Source organism: Trypanosoma cruzi, genomic scaffold (genome assembly GCF_000209065.1).
Source record: "Trypanosoma cruzi strain CL Brener 1047053516725 genomic scaffold, whole genome shotgun sequence".
In the NCBI taxonomy this organism is placed as follows: Eukaryota; Euglenozoa; class Kinetoplastea; order Trypanosomatida; family Trypanosomatidae; genus Trypanosoma; species Trypanosoma cruzi.
In genome coordinates, this window is record NW_001849575.1 from 214,695 (window position 1) to 235,193 (window position 20,499).

General features: G+C 53.1%; 6 protein-coding genes and 3 pseudogenes across 6 annotated transcripts, besides 15 other annotated features; all 9 read left to right on the forward strand.

Moving 5' to 3' along the window:
* Positions 1 to 6,890: part of a sequence feature (areas not merged during assembly with more than two copies in the genome that could not be assigned to a particular haplotype) that runs on past the window's edge.
* Tc00.1047053506759.130 lies at positions 114 to 776 on the forward strand (annotated as a pseudogene).
* Positions 1,706 to 2,878, forward strand: Tc00.1047053506759.140 (90 kDa surface protein, putative; the record flags this gene model as incomplete). The annotated part of the gene is made up of 1 exon (XM_809923.1): positions 1,706 to 2,878. One exon carries the CDS (start codon positions 1,706 to 1,708, stop codon positions 2,876 to 2,878), a length of 1,173 nt encoding a protein of 390 aa, XP_815016.1.
* Positions 3,159 to 3,368: a sequence feature (T-rich).
* Positions 4,362 to 5,396, forward strand: Tc00.1047053506759.150 (annotated as a pseudogene).
* Positions 5,479 to 5,969: a mobile genetic element.
* Positions 5,527 to 5,549: a microsatellite.
* Positions 5,644 to 5,666: a sequence feature (AT_rich).
* On the forward strand, positions 6,736 to 7,317 carry Tc00.1047053506759.160 (mucin TcMUCII, putative; the record flags this gene model as incomplete). The annotated part of the gene is made up of 1 exon (XM_809924.1): positions 6,736 to 7,317. The coding sequence occupies one exon, from the start codon at positions 6,736 to 6,738 to the stop codon at positions 7,315 to 7,317; it is 582 nt and encodes a 193-aa protein (XP_815017.1).
* Positions 6,891 to 7,599: a sequence feature (heterozygous, non-Esmeraldo-like haplotype).
* Positions 7,107 to 7,205: a microsatellite.
* Positions 7,591 to 7,689: a sequence feature (T-rich).
* Positions 7,600 to 13,758: a sequence feature (areas not merged during assembly with more than two copies in the genome that could not be assigned to a particular haplotype).
* Tc00.1047053506759.170 (mucin-associated surface protein (MASP), putative) lies at positions 7,881 to 9,023 on the forward strand (the record flags this gene model as incomplete). Its single annotated transcript, XM_809925.1, has 1 exon — positions 7,881 to 9,023. The coding sequence occupies one exon, from the start codon at positions 7,881 to 7,883 to the stop codon at positions 9,021 to 9,023; it is 1,143 nt and encodes a 380-aa protein (XP_815018.1).
* On the forward strand, positions 10,230 to 12,125 carry Tc00.1047053506759.190 (annotated as a pseudogene).
* Positions 13,759 to 14,650: a sequence feature (heterozygous, Esmeraldo-like haplotype).
* Positions 13,998 to 14,023: a microsatellite.
* On the forward strand, positions 14,212 to 14,838 carry Tc00.1047053506759.210 (mucin TcMUCII, putative; the record flags this gene model as incomplete). Its single annotated transcript, XM_809926.1, has 1 exon — positions 14,212 to 14,838. One exon carries the CDS (start codon positions 14,212 to 14,214, stop codon positions 14,836 to 14,838), a length of 627 nt encoding a protein of 208 aa, XP_815019.1.
* Positions 14,651 to 20,499: a sequence feature (areas not merged during assembly with more than two copies in the genome that could not be assigned to a particular haplotype).
* Positions 15,110 to 15,185: a sequence feature (T-rich).
* Positions 15,383 to 16,855, forward strand: Tc00.1047053506759.220 (mucin-associated surface protein (MASP), putative; the record flags this gene model as incomplete). Its single annotated transcript, XM_809927.1, has 1 exon — positions 15,383 to 16,855. The coding sequence occupies one exon, from the start codon at positions 15,383 to 15,385 to the stop codon at positions 16,853 to 16,855; it is 1,473 nt and encodes a 490-aa protein (XP_815020.1).
* Positions 17,679 to 17,730: a sequence feature (T-rich).
* Positions 17,813 to 17,847: a sequence feature (AT_rich).
* Tc00.1047053506759.230 (uncharacterized protein) lies at positions 18,425 to 19,105 on the forward strand (the record flags this gene model as incomplete). Its single annotated transcript, XM_809928.1, has 1 exon — positions 18,425 to 19,105. The coding sequence occupies one exon, from the start codon at positions 18,425 to 18,427 to the stop codon at positions 19,103 to 19,105; it is 681 nt and encodes a 226-aa protein (XP_815021.1).

Genomic DNA, 20,499 nt, shown 5'->3' on the forward strand with positions numbered 1-20,499 from the left:
GGCAGCCTGAGCTATCGCGTGTGCGTGTGTGTTTGTGTGGAGGAAGTGTTCTGCTGCCAGTGCTGAGGCTCAGCATGAGAATTATACCTTCAGTGGCTTTGATGTGCGCATGCATGGCAGGAATGGTGAGCTGGGTGCTGTGTGCCATGTGGCCAATGCGGTGCACACATGTAGCAACTGCGCTGCCAGCTGTGCAACGGAAGAGGAAGGGGCCACCGTTGCCTTCACGATGGACGTGACGACACATAAATACGCCGGCCCTTATGAATTGTGGTGGCGTCAAATTTTCCCCCGATGGAACCATCCATCCGCCTGCACGGAGCAGCGATGCTGACTGGACGGGCATCCGTCAGTTGCCACCGCCCCGTGAAGGGAGGGACAACACAAAATCTGGTGGGACAACTGCGCCGCAAGTTAATGCTGAGCTGTCACGTCAACACGAGGATTAGCGACAGTCTGCGGCGGCTGACGGACCGAACACCGTCGATCCGAGTCCCGCATCCAACACGGCGACCAACACGTCCGAGACGAGGCCTGAGTTTGCCAGCAATCCGAGCGAAACGATGGTCCCGAATGCATCCAAGAAGAGGCCTTCCTTTGCCAACGGTCCGAGAATATTAGTGGCGCTGAATGCATCCGGGATCATGTCTGTCACTTGTGGCGGCAGGGAACACGTTGCTGCGGATAACACGGACGAGGTGAGTGAGCGCAACGCCACCGGACACAAAACTCCTTTCTTTAGTAAATGGCGTTGCAGGCAGTGGATTTGTTGCTGAGGCTGATGCGGGCGAATTGAGTGAACGCAATGCCTCTGGACACGAAAACCCCAATTACGAGAATTCACCGCGCAGTATTCCGGGAGCGGCGGGAGTCCCGACGACTGCTTTGCCCTGCTCAACGACGCGAAATTGACACTGCGAGAGTTAACTGTTGACGGCACTGTGTGTGTGTGCGTGTATTGGGCGTCGCTGCTTCTGGGATTGTGTGGGGTTGTGGCGGTCTTTTGAGCCGAAGAGTGTGGAATTGCGACTCCTCACGGAGATCATCTGCCGCGTTCTCTGCGGGTTACTTTTTTATTACTTTTTTTGCTTTTGTTTTTTGTTTTTCTTGGAATGATAAGCACCCTTTTTTATTTAATGGTCGGTTGCTGCACACTCTTATGAGTGACGTGTTTCTCCCACTTGTTTTGTCTTTTGTTGCCCACACGCGGTGCCGGCCTCATTGCTGTGCGTCCCACGGACTGCACGAAAGAAGGATTGGAGGAACAGGCCGGATGCCGCAATGAAGTGTGAGGGATGTTGTGTGGGCTGGTGGAGCAGGACGATCTTTTTTATTTGATTTCTCTTCTTGGTGAAGGCATTATGTATACAGACACACACGGTTGTCTTGTGCTGCCTGGCATAAGAAATAAGAGTGCTGCCCGATTGATTTTTTTAGAAGTTTTGGGAGTTTTGTTGGACTCCTATCATTTTTTTTTCCTTTTTTTGTTTTTTCCGCTTTTTTAAGTTTTGGTTTGCTGGTCGGTGTGGGAGTTCTGCGGTTGTAATGGTCCCATTTTGTCTCTTTTTTGGTGTGCGCTTCTTCTGGCTGCTGCCATTTATTACCATGCGGTGGCTGTGCGTGGTGTAGCTGCTGTCTCTCTCTACTTCCTTTCTCATGCTCCTGCAGATCGAATCCACGTTATTCAACAACGATATTTTTGACGATGATGTGCCGTGTGTTTTGTGTCGTGTTGGTGCTGGCACTGCTGTGCTGCTGCTCGTGCGTGTTTGCCGTGGAGAATGAGCCGCAGGTGGCGCAGGAGGTGCTGCCGGTGAATGCAGTGTGTGCGGGTGACGGTAATGTTGCGCGTTGGCAACTCCCTGGGAAGTCATTGTGGTACAACTGCACGACTGCAGCTCCTGGTGCGGGAAAGATGATTTGCGGCATGGGCGTCGGAAACTGTGAGCCCGAGGCTTCACAGAGTCGCACCATAGATGGTGTGAAGGATGCTGTCATCACGATCAACGTCTCCACGTTTACTCCAGACATCCTGAAGAGTTGGTGGCAGCGTAACGTGGAGACGAAGGCGGTCACCGTTGAAGGTGGTTCGGCCAAACCTCCGGAAGGACCTCGGAGCCCTCCAGAAGACAATGATTCTCGTGACACCTCCACAGCAGATTCTGAACCTCCTGCTGACGCTGCGGATTCCGCTGGTGCCCCTTCACTGGCTGGAGCTCCGGATGGCGCTGGTGAAATTGGTCCGGCCACACGTCCGGAAGCAGGCATTCCGGCGGCTCGACAAGAGGAGGCTTCTCGCGACGCCTCCACAACAAATTCAAAATCTCCTCCTGCTGTCGTTGAGAATTCCACGGATGTCCCCCCTTCTTCTCTACCTGCAACTCCAGGCAGCGCTGGTGCTAACTCTGCTGGTGGCGCTGCGGCCACGACGGATCCTTCTGCTGCGGCCTCGCAAGCGTCGGATTCCGCTCCCTCTGGTGAGCTTCAAGGCCCTTCACATTCTACTTCTGCTGCTTCTGCTGCATCCGAATCCCCACCAGATCCAAAGCCCACAGTAGGCGGCGACCACTCCTCCCATGACCCTCCAGTGGAGCTGCAGGAAGAGACTGCTGCTGCGCCACCGACTCAGTTGTCCCAGACCGGCGAGGACGGGGGTGCAGCGGAAGGCGCCGAAGAGGACACCGCCGCCAACACCACCGAGACTGCTTCCAGCGAAGGAAATAATATGGCGGCAAGCATGCCGGCTCCTCTTTCCTCTGCGCCCACAACGAACGCGCCGGAGAACAGTGTGGGAACTGACGCCTGCTTCCATGACACCCATCTGCATGCCCTGCCACTGCTTGTTCTGGCTGCACTCACCTACGGGACACTGGGCTGAAGAACTGTATGCGGGCTATTAAAGCCAGCACTCAACCACGGGATGCTTTGAGCTTCTTTTGTTTTATTGCGTAATAAATAAGAGAAAATAATGATTGTGTGTTTTGCTTCATTTGCTTCAGCTGCGCTGCTTTGTGCTCCATGTTGCTGCTCCGTGTATCCGTCACTTGGCACGCATCCCAGACACACTCGTATGCACGACACGCCCACAACTGTTTGCGTGGACGCATTTCTGTGTGAGAATGCATGCACACTGGAGTCATTCGTTGCAGCTTCTTGTGTTTTGTTTTTTGTGTTTTTACTTTTTTTTTACTTTTTTTTTTTCTGCTGTTTTTTCGTTGTTACTTGTTTTTTGTGTTCATTTTGCTTGTTTTTTACTTCCTTCGGGTCTTTGTGAGTTTTTCTTTTTTAATGGTTTGTTTTCTTTAATTTTTTCTTTTTATTTTGTTTACTAATCTTTTGCTTCACTCATCCCTTCTTTTTTTTGCTTTCGGGGGCAATCAATATGGAAGTTTTTTTCTTTTCTACTCTTCCCTCTTTTAATTGTTTCTTCTGCACTCTTCCTGTGAGGGGTGCCGTGTGTTTCCCGCCCAACTGCTCCACTCGCACACCCACCGACACGCTCATGACGACGGCCCTGTGCGCCTCGCCTGCTGCACGCATGAGGAGGGGCCGCGACGAACGGCGCGCTGAGGGAGCCGTGACGTGTGGGCGTGCGACGAGGGCCTGTGGGGCGGAGCACACATTTCTTTCCCTCTTGTTTTGTTTTCCTTGCGGCCAGGGCGGGCAGACACCCGCAGCGCCACACACACAGCCACACCCTGCCGCCGTGTTTTCTTCTGTTTTGTTTTCGTTTTGTGGATGGGTGTGTGCTGCCACCGTGCGTGATTGTTGAGGTTGTGGCCGTACCGCATGCATCGCTGCCATCCAGCTGTGCCTCTTGCTGAGTTGACGTATCTCCCTGTGCTCCTTCTCTTTGCAGCTTCTCCAACAGACACCCACACACATATGAGTATTTGCACAGTGCTCTGCAAGAACGTTTTTGGTAACGAGGGACGTTGGCTGACGTTCCATGCTGAAATGATGACGGTGCCACGATGGTCTCCTCTGGCGATGACAGTCGCTGTGTTCTCGGCACACACTTCAACGCACTCTTCCTTGTCTCTCTGTGGGGGTGAGTGCGGCAGCAGCGTGGTCTACGGCAGCGGCAGCTGGTGCCTTGGAGAGGAACGAGGCGCCGAGGGACAAGAGGGCGAACCTGCTGGACGCGATTACGATGGCGGATGAAAGCTGTTTCGTTGCCTTTGCTTCGTACATTGCTATGAATGCGCCGTGTCGCTTTCTGACGGGATGCCTGCACTCGGCACCCTTCGAGGCATTGCGTTGTTTCATTTAGTGTGATGTCACAATCATCATGGCAGCATCTTCCCTCAACGGCTCTGAGTGTGACAATACGAATGACGGCAAATAGAGCAATGAGGATTATGGGTGACGACTTGCACCGAGGGGCGGATTATTTGCGTGTCTTGGCACACAAATCCTGGGAGGGTTTGAATGCCGTCCCCACAATTCCCGGCCTTGAGGAAATGTTGGTCTTCGCGCTGTCACCCGCCGTAATTAGTGCCCCATGCGTTGACGCTGATCCATTTACCGTGGAGTTCACGCAGCAAGTCTCGAGTGGCTGTGCTGCTGGTCCCGCGTTGGCCCTTTCGCATGTATTTCAGCGTTGCCTGGAGTGTGATTTGATGCCTGTGTTGTCCAGGCCGCCGCCTCCAGTTTTCTTTTTTTGTGCCCAATAAGAAACACTTTGCGTTGCGGTGGATATTTATTTGCGTGGCCGTCGATGCACGTGACGATGCTCAACGGGTGTGTCTTTTGTTTGGTGGGCACGAGGGAGAATTCGGTGTGCGCCGACACCTCCGCGAAAGTCTTTGTTGACGGATGGAGGCGAAAATAAGGGAGGTCTGTCCGCTGCATCTCTCAATGCAGCTGCGAGGCACTCCGGACGCACAGAGTGAATGGATGGATGCCGCGCAGCTGGGGAGACCAGTTTTCTTCGTCCTCCGTTGCCGGGGGAATCGAGAATCCACAGCGTCACTGCCAGCTGCATTTTACTGCGGGGATCGACTGTTCTGATGTTGCCCGTCTAATGTGAATTACAGCGTCAGTGCAGGAAGACGCTTTCACGCATTGCGAGTAGTTGCTCCAGGCTCGAGCTCATCAATCTTTACAGCGGGGAGCAATGCATCTTGGTGGCCGGTGACGTTCAGACGAGTTTGTTTCACTTCACCCGCCTCGTATTTGTGAGGGACACTGCGCATCGACCCTCCCCAACAGTTCCACCACCTTCACTTTTCCCCACCAACCGCTGCCATCTGCTGACGGTACAGTTGTTTGGCTCCGCCAATAATGCGCTCGTGAAACTTCCTCTCCGCACGCTGCAGGATTATTGCCGTGGAGGAGTTGATGGCATATGGTGCGGGTGTGGCGTCGACAGAGTCATCCACGCTTTGTCTTAGAAACATGACTCTGAGTCGTGTCAGTCACGCCGTGTTTCCTTTTTTCTTGCTGGGAGTCTTGTGGGTGTGTTTGAGCCCTTTTAGGAGCCTGTGTAGAGAATGGTCGCGGGAGAGCTGGCTGCCTTAATGAATGTATATATATATATATATATACACCCTGATAGAACGAATATACACTTCTTTAGGACACTTTTCTACCGTATGAGTTTTGGGAAGGCCACGACTTTAGGGAGCCGACAGCGGCCGGATAATTTTTTATTTTTATTTTTACCATCGCACCCACCCCCTTTTGGTTCCCACCACGCGGCGGTGTCTTGTGGCTGCAGGACCCCAAAAGTCTGCCACCTCGTAAGTAATAAATAAATATATGTATCCTATCCGAATAGAGTGGGCGGGCCACGATTGTGGCTAACGGATGGTATGTATATATAAACATGCGTTTATTTGCCTCGTGTTGAACTTTGAGGATGTGGTGAATCCACTCTTATTCCGTTGATCCCTCACTTATTTCTATCTTTTTTGGTTTCTATCATTGAGAAACTCAGGATTTGGCCAGCGGCCCAGAAGATTATTCTTTATTGCAGCACCTTACCAAATGGAAGCAGGAACAACACAAACCGAATTGTTGGCTGCACCAACACAAGAAACATTCACAAGAGGAAAGAAAGCAAAATGTGCACCCTGCAGAAATTCCCAACACACGACCCAGGCATGAAGGCTTGTCCTTCGCAAAAACAAAACAACGCATGCAGGCATCTGCCAACATCCAAACAGAAACACAAATAAATGATTGCTTGCATTATTCCATTCCTTGCGCTTATTTTTGAGTGTGCTGCTGCTGCTGCGATGTTTGCCGGGAATGCATGAAGTGGTGTGCGCTGAATATGAAGGAAGGCCGAAGGCAACTGAATTGTTTTTGTGATGAATGTTGGCTGCGCCTCCCGTGGACCAACAATCCACGTGGTGTGTGGGGATCTCTCCTTTTAATTGTTACTTTGCTTTTTTGTTGCTGTGTGCGAGCTGCACCTCCTCTTTTGTGTGTGCGCACCCTCCGTGAGGGGTGCCGACACGACGGACCGCTCTCGCCGTATGTGCATGCGGTGGAGCCTTGTGTGCCGCTCCTGTTTGCTTCTCCCTCTTCCATCTGTGTGCGCCTGCTGCCGTGGGTTGGAGTGTGTGTCGTGCGTGGTGTGCGGCGTACGGTGCATGCCTGGCTGCTGCCCTCTCCTCATGTGGTGTGCCCTCTGTGTGTGTCTGCCGCACCTCTCGTCTCCCCTGTTGCTCCCCATGTCCCTCACTGTGCAGATCAGCTCCACACCACTGAACGACCACACCCACGATGATGACGTGCCGTCTGCTGTGCGCCCTGTTGGTGCTCGCCCTGTGCTGCTGCCTTTCCGTGTGCGTGGCAGTAAGTGAAGTTAATGATACCCCCAGTGCGGTCCCCGCTGTGCCAAAGGTACCAGGGGTACAGGAACCAGTTGAGAAGGGAGTGGAACAAAGCGAAAGAGTAGAGAAGCCAGTTATTGCGGCCGGTATGGAAAACACACAAGGTATGGTATCCGGTGGGTCGTCCAACAGTCAAGGTGCTTCAGGTGTGTCCGGTCAGTCCACGTTACAAACTCCTGGCGTTCCGCTACGGCCACCTACTGTACCAACCGTTGCGTCAAGGGAACAAAGTGGGCTGATTGTACCCGAAAGAGAAGAAGAGAAGAAGACGACTGCATCAACGACCCCGACGACCACAACCACAAAGGCACCAACCACCACCACGACGAAAATTACAGAGGCGCCAACCACGACGACCACCAGCGCACCGTCACGTCTTCGCGAAAGCGACGGCAGCCTCAGCAGCTCTGCGTGGGTGTGTGCCCCGCTGCTGCTCGCCGTATCCGCGCTGGTGTACACCACTCTGGGCTGAAGAGGTGTATGCGGGCTGTGCGTGCCAGCACTCAACCGCGGGGATTTGTGTGCGTCTACTGTTGTCCGATGTAAATAAATAAGAGAAAATAATTATTGTGTTTTGCTTCACTTGCTTCCGCTGCCCTGCTGTGTGCTCCGTGTTGCTGCTCCCTGTATCCGTCACGTTGAACGCACCCCAGACACACTCATACGCTCAGCACGCACACAACTGCTTGCGTGGAAGTATATTTGTGGATGGGTGCATGCGCACTGGAGCCATTTGGTGCAGCTGTTTCTTTTTTAGTGTTTTGTGTTTTTGATTTTTTTTTTACTTTATTGCTGTTTTTTTTGCTTCTGTTTTGTTTTTAATTGTTTTTTGTTTGTTTTTCTTGCTGATCAATTATTGCGGGGCTGTGTGTATTGGTTTTTTTTTTGCTGATTTCAACTGCCTCCGGGTATGTGCGCTGAGCTGCTGCCATTTGTCACTTTGTGGTGACTGTGAGTGTGTGACTTTTATTTTCTTTTTGCTGCGTTGACGGGGAGTTAGTTTGTGCTGAAGGCTACACGCAAGTGACAGGAGTGATGGCGATGATGATGACTGGCCGTGTGCTGCTGGTGTGTGCCCTCTGCGTGCTGTGGTGCGGTGCCGGCGGTAGATGTGAAGATTTGGGAACCTTTTCTTCTGAGCCTGTAGTTGACAATCCCGTTAATGCGCCTGGCTCCAAAAAAGGCAGTGATTTGCCAAAAAGTAATGACAATGAAGACCCAAAAACTTTAGGGGAAGGTCAAAATTGTGATTCGTTGAATTTGCCGGAGAACGAGATCTGCACGAATGATTCAACTAAGTCGTCGAAGTGCACTGAGGGCCCAGAAGATGCACTTGTTTCTCCTTTGGATCCTGTTGGCCAAGGCGAACATCATGAAGTTCAAAACAGCGGGAGTTCTGGCTCTTCAGAAAAGGATAAGACTCGGAAGGACCAGGACTCACAGGTAAGGTTACATGATGGGGAAACATTATCGCGAGAACCAGCAACATTAAAAGATCCCCAAATTACGATGCCAGCAGAACATTCATCCTCACCCTCACCATCAAAGGGAACCCACGAGACAGTGAGCTCAACAGATATCTCTGGTGTCGGCGATGGCACAGTGCAGAGAGATAATATGCAGAATACGTTAAATGGTAACGATGGCAGCGAAAGTCGAGCTTCACAGCTTGACTCCGCCAGTGGTAACACTCAGACCTCTGTTGATGAGGAAACCTCTTCAAATGGCGGCGCACCGCAGGTCAGTACTGCTGCCGACACTGACAGTGCAGGATCCACAACAAAAGCACTCAACACTGCCGACACAAAAAAGGAGAATTCTGGCGGTGGTGACAGCAGCCTTGCAGCCTCACCAGCTGTAGGGACCAACACTGCCACAACCACCACGTCAGCCACTCAAGATGCGAGTGAATACAACAAGGACGGCGTCAAGTTATCCACCGAAGAAGTGGAGCAGAATGCTTCCAAAACCAACCCTACAGCAAATTCAGGCTCAACAGAAACCGCAGCAGCCAACAGTGAAGTGCCCACGGCAGCAAGCAACGCCACAAATAAAAAAAGCAATACAGAGACCACAGCAGACAGTGACAGCAGCACCGCGGTCTCTCACACCACCTCCCCTCTTTTGCTTCTTCTTCTTGTTGCGTGTGCGGCTGCTGCTGTGGTGGTGGCCGCGTGAGAGTGAGGGAGAGAGAGCCGTGCACCGCCCGCACACACACTCGTCTTTCACCCACTCTCTGTGTGTGTGTGTCCCCTTGCATGGACTCTCGCCCTCACCTCACCCCACGAAGCACACACATAATGTGCCCATTGTATATATGCGTGCACACCCATGCAGGCCCGTTGGTGCTCTCTTTTGCACGACACGCACCGCTGCCGTCCTGCCTGGCTGCATGGGCGGAGCACCGTAACTGTTTCTGTTTTGTTTCCATTGCATTGAGTGGGCGACCTCTCTCTCTCTCCCTGTGTGTGTGTGTTTTGCTTTACGGGAGCAATGAGAGTGTGTGCGCTGGTCTTCCCACGCTTCGACTTCTTGCGTTGTTTTACTTGTGTTGTGGTTGAGAGCACCCATTTCGCGGGCTGCGTGTGTGTGTGTGATGATATGAGTAATTTGTGCGTGTGCAATATTCGCGTGCTTCTCTCTCTGCCGTTGCTTTATTTGGACTCTCTTGTGCCGCACAGCTGCTCTGCATGCATAGGCGATGACATAGGCGATGACAAGCACACAAGCACATGCACACACACGCCATGTCGCACACAAGTGGACAGCCCCTGCACTACTAGAGGAGCTCTCGGCGCGCTTTGGAATGTCGCAGCGGGCACCATTGTACTCGGTGTGTTGGCGCCTGTGGCTGCCTTTGGCGACGCTCCGATCCGCTCTGTTTGGAAGTGCCCGGCGTGGTCGTGGGGATGGCTGGAGAGCAGCGGCGGACACGGTGACCTCTACGCAGTGAGCTCACAGTAATTTCCTTGGCCAGTGGCAGTGCGGATGGAACTGCCATAATGATCGCACCGCCGGCACGCTTGTTGTCGAGTTCCCCGAAAGGAGAGCAGTGAAAGAAGGTCCGTCCGCATGACTCTTTGCATCTCCGCCTCAGGGCTGCGCCTCACAATTGGGGTTGCCGTGCGGTTATGCAACAGGGTATGATCTGCTGGGAGAGCGCGCTGTGCGATGCTCCTGCATCTGGGACTGTTGCTGTGCCGTTGGCGGATGTTGAGTGGTCGATCAGACAAATATTGCGACACCACGAGGAGAGCAGACCAAACACTCCGCGTGGAGGGAGCGTTGCGGCTGGTGAGGACTCTGTGCGACGGTGATGGACGTTCTCTCGACGGCGGATTGACGGATTGTCCATTTGGTGGGGTCGGTGCGCATGCTGTGTGTATGGCCGCCTCTGTGGTCTCCTGTTACTTCGCTGCGTGGGCCGCATTCTGACGCATTACTGGTCCAAAGCCATTTTGTTTTTCTTACTCTTCTTTTTCCTTTGTTTCTCTCCTCCCGCATCCAGGCTGCGCCACTGCTGCTTCTGCTACTCACACGAAACCAGGAAATGCATTTTCCTTAAGTCATGCGCCAGCCACGCCGCGCCACACCGCTTTTCCCACTGGTGGTGTTGCTGCTGCACCAGCCACACAATACCGCTGTGGGTTTGACGTGCTGAAGAGGAGGAACGGCCCGCTGTCGACTGCGGTGGTGCGTGAGGTGCCGCGCAAGGGACAAGGCGCGATGCAGGCGTACACCGTCGCCACACAGGATGACGACAGTGGCTGGGAGCCGATCCGCATTGCGGTGTCCACGGAAGATCTGGAGAGAGGCACGAACAAGAGGAAGAAGTACTGCGAAGAGGGAGAGGATGAGTGCTACAACGCCTTGGGGCACAGGGTGTCATGCAAAGCAGAGCATGTCTTGACGGAGGCAAAGACACAATTGTACACTTGAAGCATTCTTCCCGGTGCCGTCAAACTGCACACTGAGCGACTACTTGTGAAACCCACTGGTGGGACGATAACTGTACCGAGGGCTATGAATGGACCGTGCAGCCACTTTACGGTTCCTACCAGGCACAAGAGTGACGGTGTGCCGAATGCAGATTTTATCATCTACGCTGCTGCTAGGCCATCGGGCACGGATAGCAGGGCTGTGTGGGCGGCCACGTGTAACACATTGACGGATCTTCGCCCCTACATTGGCGCCATGAACTTTGATCTGAAGTGCATGACTGACACGGCGTGGAGCGTTCGCGTTGCCGCACAAGAAATTGCACATGCACTTTGGTTCAGCCAGGAGAGCATGGTAGAAAAGAGCCTGGTGAAGAAGCGAGAGAGAAGTGTACGTGGGACGCACCGCAGGATGGTGGCAGGGAAGCACGTTCAGGAGAAGACGAAAGCGCACTTTGGTTGTAAGTCTCTCGAGGGCATGGAGCTGGAGGACGAAGATGGCCCTCGGGAAAAAGCGATACTTCACTGGAAGGGACGCCACGCGCGGGACGAGCTGATGGCCCCCGCAATTGGTGCCGGCTACTACACGGCTCTGACGATGGTGGTTTTTGCGGATATGGGATACTACCGCGTGAATTGGAGGATGGCGGAGCCGATGAGCTGGGGCCACCGCAGTGGCTGCGACTTCCTGGAGAAGAAGTGCAATACAACCGATAATCTTGCCGCCAAGTATCCTCACATGTTTTGCGATGCTAAAGACACAGAGACGCTTCGCTGCACCTCCGACCGCCGTCACGTTGGGAAGTGCACCGCAAGCATCGTTGAGGACAGGGGGAGTCTGGTGGATAAGGACGTTTGCCCTGTTGTTTCGAGTTTTACGAAATATCGTCTGGGACAACGTACAGGACGTGCTCGGACGAAAATGTGGATTATCTCCGTGGGTCGCTGACTTGCAGTGGCTCGTGGTGCCTGGACGCGGAATTACTGGAGACGAAGGACGGTGATGGCCATAAAAGCGTCAAGGGAGTGTGCGCGCAGGTGTCGTGTGAGGAGGGCACAGTGAGGGTGAGGCACCTCGGCAGCAGTGGGTTTCAGCCTTGCACTGAGGACACTGACATCCCAGTGACGTTGAAAGATTTTAGGAAAGGTGGGAAGATCAAGTGCCCCACGTACGGCGAGGTGTGCACCATTGCCGCGAACGGCAGCAGTCTTGTCATTCCGAGTGCGTTGGTGGATGGACAGGGTGACGAGCAAGAGGAGGAAGCAGAAGAGTCTGCGGTTGCTTCAGGGTCGCCTTCTCCGGAGAATACTCGTCCACAGTTGTCTCCTGTGGCGTCTGGTGCCTCCATTGAAAAGGAGCCTCCCGGTGCTTCGGCTGCGTGTGTCGCTTGTGGTGGTCTTCATGCCGGTCCGAGGGGTGATCCGGGGGTGCGGACCGAAAGTGAGGACAACACTCAGCGGCGAGGGAGGAGACCTGGCAGTGGAAGCGAGGGAGCCAACAGAGCCTCCGGCCCCGACGCCTTTTTTTTTGCGCCATCACCCGGCGAGGACGTTGCACGAGCGGAGGGCGACCCGCGGGCGGATTGCCCAGCGGTGATTCCCAGTGCCTCCGTGCCTGCCACTCCGATTCCGTCCGTCAACAGAGACGATTTTCGGGCGATACCTGATGCGTTGGTACAGCAGGCCGACAGTGACGGCGGTGTGGCTGCTGCTACCGCTGGCCTCATTCCCTTTGTGCTTCTTGTCGTGGTCGCTGCGGCGGTAGTAGTGGTGCCTCTTTGAGCGGCCGCGGCGGCTGGGCGCAATCAAACTGCGGCAGGGCGACGGTATTTACTTGGCACATTGGCCCCGCACTCAAGATGTGCAAAACCGTAGCAATAACACTATAATACACTCAATGCATTCCCCATGTCCTTCTTTGCTTGCGGGTGATGGGCAAAATGACCGGTCTTTTATTGCCTTGTTTGTTATTCTGGGAAAAGGTGTTTTTGTTTTATTGCTTGGAGGGTCTAACTTCCGTGAAAACTGTGTGTGAACGAAGTAACATGGAGAGAAAAGACATTTCCCAGCACCACATGTATACACGCGTTTTTTGATGCGATTGGGACGAGGGGAAACCACCGTACTCTAATCATGAGTAAAAAGTAAAGGAAATGTGCTCCAATGGATGCGGGGTCGTGCCAGTAGCTGTTTCTCTGAAGGGCAGGGACGACTGCCTCTGCCTCCGTAATTGGTGCATGCGGCTTTATCTTTTACACTTTTGCTTGTTTTTGTGACTTTGCTTTTTTGTGTGTGCGTCATTGCGAGAATGTGGACCCCAAATAATTTCTGTGCTTCGGCTTTTAATCTGCATGCGCCCTTTTTATTTTTCTGCCTTCCCAATTTTTTGCATCCTTTTTTGATTGGCTGTGTGTGTTTCTCGGGTGCTCTGCTGCACTCTGGGTAGTGTGTCTTACTTCCTTCTGTTCCTGCTCTTCTGATTGGGAAAAGACGCTGTGGGTCAGGGTGCATGGCTCCGTGGTTGCGGCACTATTTGTTGTGGTTGCGTTGGGGCAGCCCCGACAAGACTGCGAACGTGTGGCTCTTGGGTGTCTTGTTGGGCTCATTTCCGTCTCCTGCGCGATGGACTCCCATCGTCGGCGCACTCTTTCGTGCGGTGGCGTCAGCGCAAAAGGTGGCGGTTTTGTTGTTGTTGCTGCTTCAGCTGTTTTGTGTTTCCCTCTGGTATTGTGAGGTGCGGGTGTCGGATGTGGCGGCAATGTGCCGAAGATAAGGAAGGAGGAGGACGGTGCGTGCGTGCGGGAGGACCCTGCGGTGTTGCAGCGGTGCGCACTGTTTGCGGGCTTGATGCGCCCCTTTGGTGCATGGCGTGTCTTGGTGTGTCCTTCTTGCCGTGTGTGGTGCCAGCCGGCTCTTCACGATTGTGGCAATGGCGTGTTGACAGCTGTGTTTGGGTTGGCGTTGGCTGTTCCACCCTCTGGGGCTACGAGGGCGAATGTGTCAAAATGAGCGACACCAATCGCGCACGACGCCTGGTCTGCAGGCAAGTGACGCACCGATTGCCGACGCGGCGCGGCCCTCTTGCCTTTTTTCGTCCCTCTGGTAGCCTACAGTCTGATGTCTAGCCGTAGTGGTCTCCTCTTTTCTCACTCCTTGTGTGCCGCACCTCTTTGCTTCTCCCTCTTCCATCTGTGTGTTGGTGTTGCGGTAGGGCTGTGTGTGTGTGTGTGTGTGTGTGTGCCTGCTGCCGTGGATTGGAGTGTGTGTCGTGCGTGGTGTGTGGCGTACGGTGCATGCCTGGCTGCTGCCCTCTCCTCATGTGGTGTGCCCTCTGTGTGTGTGTCTGCCGCACCTCTCGTCTCCCCTGTTGCTCTCCATGTCTCTCACTGTGCAGATCAGCTCCACACCACTGAACGACCACACTCACGATGACGACGTGCCGTCTGCTGTGCGCCCTGTTGGTGCTCGCCCTGTGCTGCTGCCCGTCCGTGTGCACCTCAGCGACTCCGGAGGAGGATGATGTTTCCAGTACGACGACGAACACGACAACACAGGCACCAACCGCTAACAAGCCGGGTGGCGCTGATGAAAGCGTCAACAGTCATACATCTGCCTCTTCAGAGTCAGGACTACAAGGGAAGGATCAGTCAGGGTCATCAGGTTTGGGCCCCGTTGAGGACGAGGGAACGAAAGCCGGAGACGGTCCAGCTGCGGCCACTCCGGAAAAGCAATCAAACGACCAGAACAATGTGGTACATACCGAAGGTAAGGAAAGCACGACAGGGTCACAAAGTAGTACGAGCAGTTCCCCGGAAAAGGAAGATAATAAAGCCGAAGATGCTCCCACGACGACGACCACCACCACAAAACTTCCAATTACGTCCACTACTGCGCCAGTGGCACCAAGTACTACAACTACAGAGGCGCCAACCACGACGACCACCCGCGCACCGTCACGTCTTCGCGAAAGCGACGGCAGCCTCAGCAGCTCTGCGTGGGTGTGTGCCCCGCTGCTGCTCGCCGCATCCGCGCTGGCGTACACTGCTCTGGGCTGAAGAGGTGTGTGCGGGCTGTGCGTGCCAGCACTCAACCACGGGGATTTGTGTGCGTCTACTGTGGTCTGATGTAACCAAATAATAGAAAATAATTATTGTGTTTTTGCTTCATTTGCTTCCGCTGCCCTGCTGTGTGCTCCGCGTTGTTTTCCACATTTATCACGTTGAACGCATCCCAGACACACTCGTATGTACTACTCGCACACAACTGCTTGCATGGACGCATTTTTGTGTGTGAATGCATGCACGCTGGATCCATACTGTGCAGCCCTTTGTTTTTTGTGTTTTTTTTTGTTTTTACTGTATTGCTGTTTGTTTACCCGTGTTTTTTTTTTGTTTTTTTTTTTGCTGATCAATTATTGCGGGGCGTTGTGTGTGTTTTTTCTCCTCTCACGGATTCCAACTGCCTCATGGTGTTTTTGTTGCTGCTGGTGGGCCGCTATTTGTTACTGCACGTGGCTCTGTGACTTGTCTCTTTTTGCTTTTGCTCTGCGTTGACGGGGAGTTAGTTTGTGCTGAAGGCTACACGCAAGTGACAGGAGTGATGGCGATGATGATGACTGGCCGTGTGCTGCTGGTGTGTGTCCTCTGCGTGCTGTGGTGCGGTGCGGTTTTTGGACACGCTGAGGGTTTGGCAGCTGTTGGTGGCAGCTCCGGTGGTGACAACAGTCCTGGAAGTGAAGGTGGCTCACGTGGAGGTCCTGAAGTAAATTCCTCTTTGGAGCCTCTTTCTGTTGTGGGAGGTCCCAAAGGAAGTATGATGTCTTCGTTGGAAACTTCTCTGTCTGTTGGTGGTATTCCTCCAAATTCTCTTTCCGAAGAGGGTGATTGTTCACAGTCCCTTGGCGAAACGCTCAATTCTGAGGACGAGGTATCTTCAGATGTAAGTGGTCCGTCAGTACAAACAAAAACGCCTGGACAGTCCGATTCGCCCATCGTGAAGGCATCGGAGAAGTCAGATCCCGAAACAAAAACGCACATCTCTGATAAACAAGGAGAAGCAGGAAGTACAGAGGCTAATGAGGATGCAACAGAAAGCGAGAAAAGGCAGAGTGAGGTGGTGAAGAGAGACATTTCCAGCGCCCCCCAATCACCACCAACACCGCCAGTACCGGCGTACCCAGCAGAAGAAACCCCACTAGCACCAGCAGACTTACGGAATGCAGTAGAAGAGAAGCGAAACACACCGCCGTCACAAACCAAAACGGATCTCGAGGCACCAGGACCGTCTCTAGAGGATGCTGAGGCAGAGAAACACGGTGAAGGAAAAACCACATCCGATTCGATGAAGGATGCAGCTAAAGGCCGTTCAGGAGATTCAACACCATCATCCATCTCTACAAGTGACAGCGTTGACGCCCAGAGGAAGGCGGAGGAGGAGGATGACAATGAGATGGAAGCCTTCAATCCCAATGAAGCCTCTATTTTACCTTTGGTGAACAAAAATGGTCAAGGAAACGTGATTTCATCTTTTTCCGGTGAACAGCAGGAGCAAAAAGGACAGCCGTTGGGGAAAAGCGGTGCGGGCGGTGTACCCGCATCAGCAGTGTCCACTGTAACGAGTTCCTCAGCAGGCAAGGAGTCCGTAAAGCAGTTGGCGTCAGGAACATCTCCTGATGGGCATCAAAATGTGGATGGCGGTTCTACTGCTGATGGCTACCAAACGGTGAGCACAGGATATGGAGATAAAACGCAGGAGGATGGACCACACAAAACTCCTACGGGAAACCTTGCCACAGCAGATGCAAATGGCCCTACAACTATGGGCGTGGGGCAAGATGGAACCGCAGTGAATACTGAGGTGGGTGCGAGCTCTGCTGAGGATGAGGAGACGGTGGCAGGAAAGAATGTGCAGGAGGAAGAGGTCCAGCCACAGAACATGGATGTGAATGGTGCGGCACTCAACAGCAGCCTCGGACATTTGTCGCAGGGGAACAACAGCGATGCTGGCACTGTGCGTGGGAGCGGACTGCTGCCGCTGCTCCTGTTAGGACTGTGGGGGTTTGCGACTCTGTGAGGCGTGACTGGCTGCCGCGTGGGACAATTGCGACCTCCTCAGCAGAGACTTTCTTTCCCATGGGAACAAATTTCTCTCCCAAAAAAGTTTTTTTGTTTTAATTTTTTTTGCTACTTTTTTTTTTAATTTGTGCGTTTTAAATCTCTAATCTTTTGCTCTACCATCCCTTCTCTTTTTTGCTTTCAGGGGCAATCACTGTGGACGTTCTTTTCTTTTCTACTCTTCCCTCTTTTAATTGTTTCTTGCTGCACTCTTCCTGTGAGGGGTGCCGTGTGTTTCCCGCCCAACTGCTCCACTCGCACACCCACCGACACGCTCATGACGACGGCCCTGTGCGCCTCGCCTGCTGCACGCATGAGGAGGGGCCGCGACGAACGGCGCGCTGAGGGAGCCGTGACGTGTGGGCGTGCGACGAGGGCCTGTGGGGCGGAGCACACATTTCTTTCCCTCTTGTTTTGTTTTTATTGCGGCCAGGGCGGGCAGACACCCGCAGCGCCACACACACAGCCACACCCTGCCGCCGTGTTTTTCTTTTTTTTTTGCTGCGCTCACTCTCCCGATGGAAAGACGCGACTCCCGTCATGTCTGCGTGCTTCTCTCAGTCTCACCCCACACACACACGAGTGACTGTGCTCTGCGGGCCGCACTCACGCGCCGATGAAAGGGCTGAGGGGAGCAGCAACACGCAGATGGCCCCATGAAATATAAACGATGTGCGGACACGCAGAGGGTCGGACGGTTGAAAGACATTTAAATATCTTTTTAATTTTATCTTCGGACAAAATATGCAGACAATTTCTGGAGCAGCACGGTAGTTGGTTGCTTTTTTTTGTGTGTGTTTTTTCGTTTTTTTCTTTTTTACTTTTTTGTTATTTGTGTGGCCGTAATAGAGGACGACTTTTTTCCAATTTTTCTCTTTTTTCTTTTTAAAGTGTGAGGTGTGGAAGGGTGAAGATGAATTTTTGTTTATTTATTTTTATTAATTTTTTAATGAATTGCCGCTGCTTGGGCTGCAGTGCAATATTGTGAGCCTGAGCAGTTTTTTTCTCTTTATTTCTGCCATGCACCTCTGCTGTGCATTTTTGTTTGTGCGTCCCCTCACATGCTCTGCTCCTGTTTTTACTTCTTTGCCTCGTGTGTCTGCAGGCACAAACAAAATGCAAATTGCAGTGGATTTGGATGCTTCTTTTGTAGCGTGTGCTGGCGGTTGCGGGTGGCGGCGGTTCTCTTCTTCCGTGGCCATGAGGAGAAGGAAGGAGGAAGGGAGCGCCCCCGAGTTTCCTTTCCTGCGGATGCGGTGGTTGTGCCGGTGGATGTGTCGTGTGCTCCGAGTGACGGCAGCCTGAGCTATCGCGTGCGTGTGTGCGTGTGTGGGCGTGGAAGAAGTGTTTTGCTGCCAGTACTGAGGCTCAGCATGAGCACTATACTTTCAGCGGCTTTGATGTGCGCATTCATAGCAGGAATGGTGAGCTGGGTGCTGTGTGCCATGTGGCCAATGCGGTGCACACATGTAGCAACTGTGCTGCCAGCTGTGCAAGGAAAGAGGAAGGGGCCACCGTTGCCTTCACGATGAATGTGACGACACATAAATACGCCGGCCCTTATGAATTGTGGTGGCGTGAATTTTCCTCCGATGGAACCATCCATCCGCCTGCACGGAGCAGCGATGCTGACCGGACGGGCATCCGTCAGTTGCCGCCACCCCGTGAAGGGAAGGATGACACAAAATCTGGTGGGACAACTGCGCCGCAAGTCAATGCTGAGCCGTCACGTCAACACGAGGATTGGCGACAGTCTGCGGCGGCTGACGGACCCAACACCGTCGATCCGAGTCCCGCATCCAACACGGCGACCAACACGTCCGAGACGAGGCCTGAGTTTGCCAGCAATCCGAGCGAAACGATGGTCCCGAATGCATCCAAGAAGAGGCCTTCCTTTGCCAACGGTCCGAGAATATTAGTGGCGCTGAATGCATCCGGGATCATGTCTGTCACTTATGGCGGCAGGGAACACGTTGCTGCGGATAACACGGACGAGGTGAGTGAGCGCAACGCCACTGGACACAAATCTCTCGTTTTAGAAAATGGCGTTTCGGGCAGTGGATTTGTTGCTGAGGGTGATGCGGGCGAATTGAGTGAACGCAATGCCTCTGGACACGAAAACCCCAATTACGAGAATTTACCGCGCAGCATTCCGGAAACGGTGCGAGTCCCGAAGACTGCTTTGCCCTGCTGTACGACGCGAAATTGACACTGCGAGAGTTAACTGTTGACAGCACTGTGCATGTGTGCGTGTATTGGGCGTCGCTGCTTCTTCTGGGATTGTGTGGGGTTGTGGCGGTCTTCTGAGCCGAAGAGTGTGGAATTGCGACTCCTCACGGAGATCATCTGCCGCGTTCCCTGCGTGTTTCCTTTTATTATTTACATGTTACTTTGCTTGTTTTGTTTTTTTCCTGGAATGATAAGAACCCTTGCTGTTCCTTTATTCAATGGTTGGTTGCTGCACACTGTCATGAGTGACGTGTTTCTCCCTCTTTGTTTTGTTGTTTTTTGTTGCCCACACGGCTGTGCCGACCTCATTGCTGTGCGTCCCACGAACTGCACGAAAGGAGGATTGGAGGAACAGGCCGGATGCCGCAATGAAGTGTGAGGGATGTTGTGTGGGCTGGTGGAGCAGGACGATCTTTTTTATTTGATTTCTCTTCTTGGTGAAGGCATTATGTATACAGACACACACGGTTGTCTTGTGCTGCTTGACATAAGAAATAAGAGTGCTGCCCGATTGATTTTTTTAGAAGTTTTGGGAGTTTTGTTGGACTCCTATCATTTTTTTTTCCTTTTTTTGTTTTTTCCGCTTTTTTAAGTTTTGGTTTGCTGGTCGGTGTGGGAGTTCTGCGGTTGTAATGGTCCCATTTTGTCTCTTTTTTGGTGTGCGCTTCTTCTGGCTGCTGCCATTTATTACCATGCGGTGGCTGTGCGTGGTGTAGCTGCTGTCTCTCTCTAATTCCTTTCTCATGCTCTTGCAGATCGATTCCAAGTTTTTTAACAACGAAAGTTTTGATGATGTGCCGTGTGTTTTGTGTCGTGTTGGTGCTGGCACTACTGTGCTGCTGCTCGTGCGTGTTTGCCGTGGAGAATGAGCCGCAGGTGACGCAGGAGGTGCTGCCGGTGAATGCAGTGTGTGCGGGTGACGGTAATGTTGCGCGTTGGCAGCTCCCTGGGAAGTCATTGTGGTATGACTGCTCAGATCCGGCTTTTGTTTTTGGGCAGATGATTTGCGGCATGGGCGTAGGAAACTGTGAGTCCGAAGATGTTCAGAGACGTATAAAAGATGGTGCGAACGGTGGTGTCTTCACAATCAACGTCTCCACGTCTAATCCAAGCGCGGTGAAGAGATGGTGGGAGCGTAACGTGGAGTCGAAGGCGGTCACCTTTGCAAGTGTTCCGGTAAAACCTCCGGAAGGACCTCCGGGCTCTCCAGAGGGCAATGATTCTCGTGAAACATCTTCCAGAACGGATTCTGAACCTCCTGCTGACGCTGAGAGTGCGGCTGGTGCCCCTTCACTGGCTGGAGCTCCGGATGGCGCTGCTGAAAGTGTTCCGGCCACACATCCGGAAGCAGGCATTCCGGCGGCTCGACAAGAG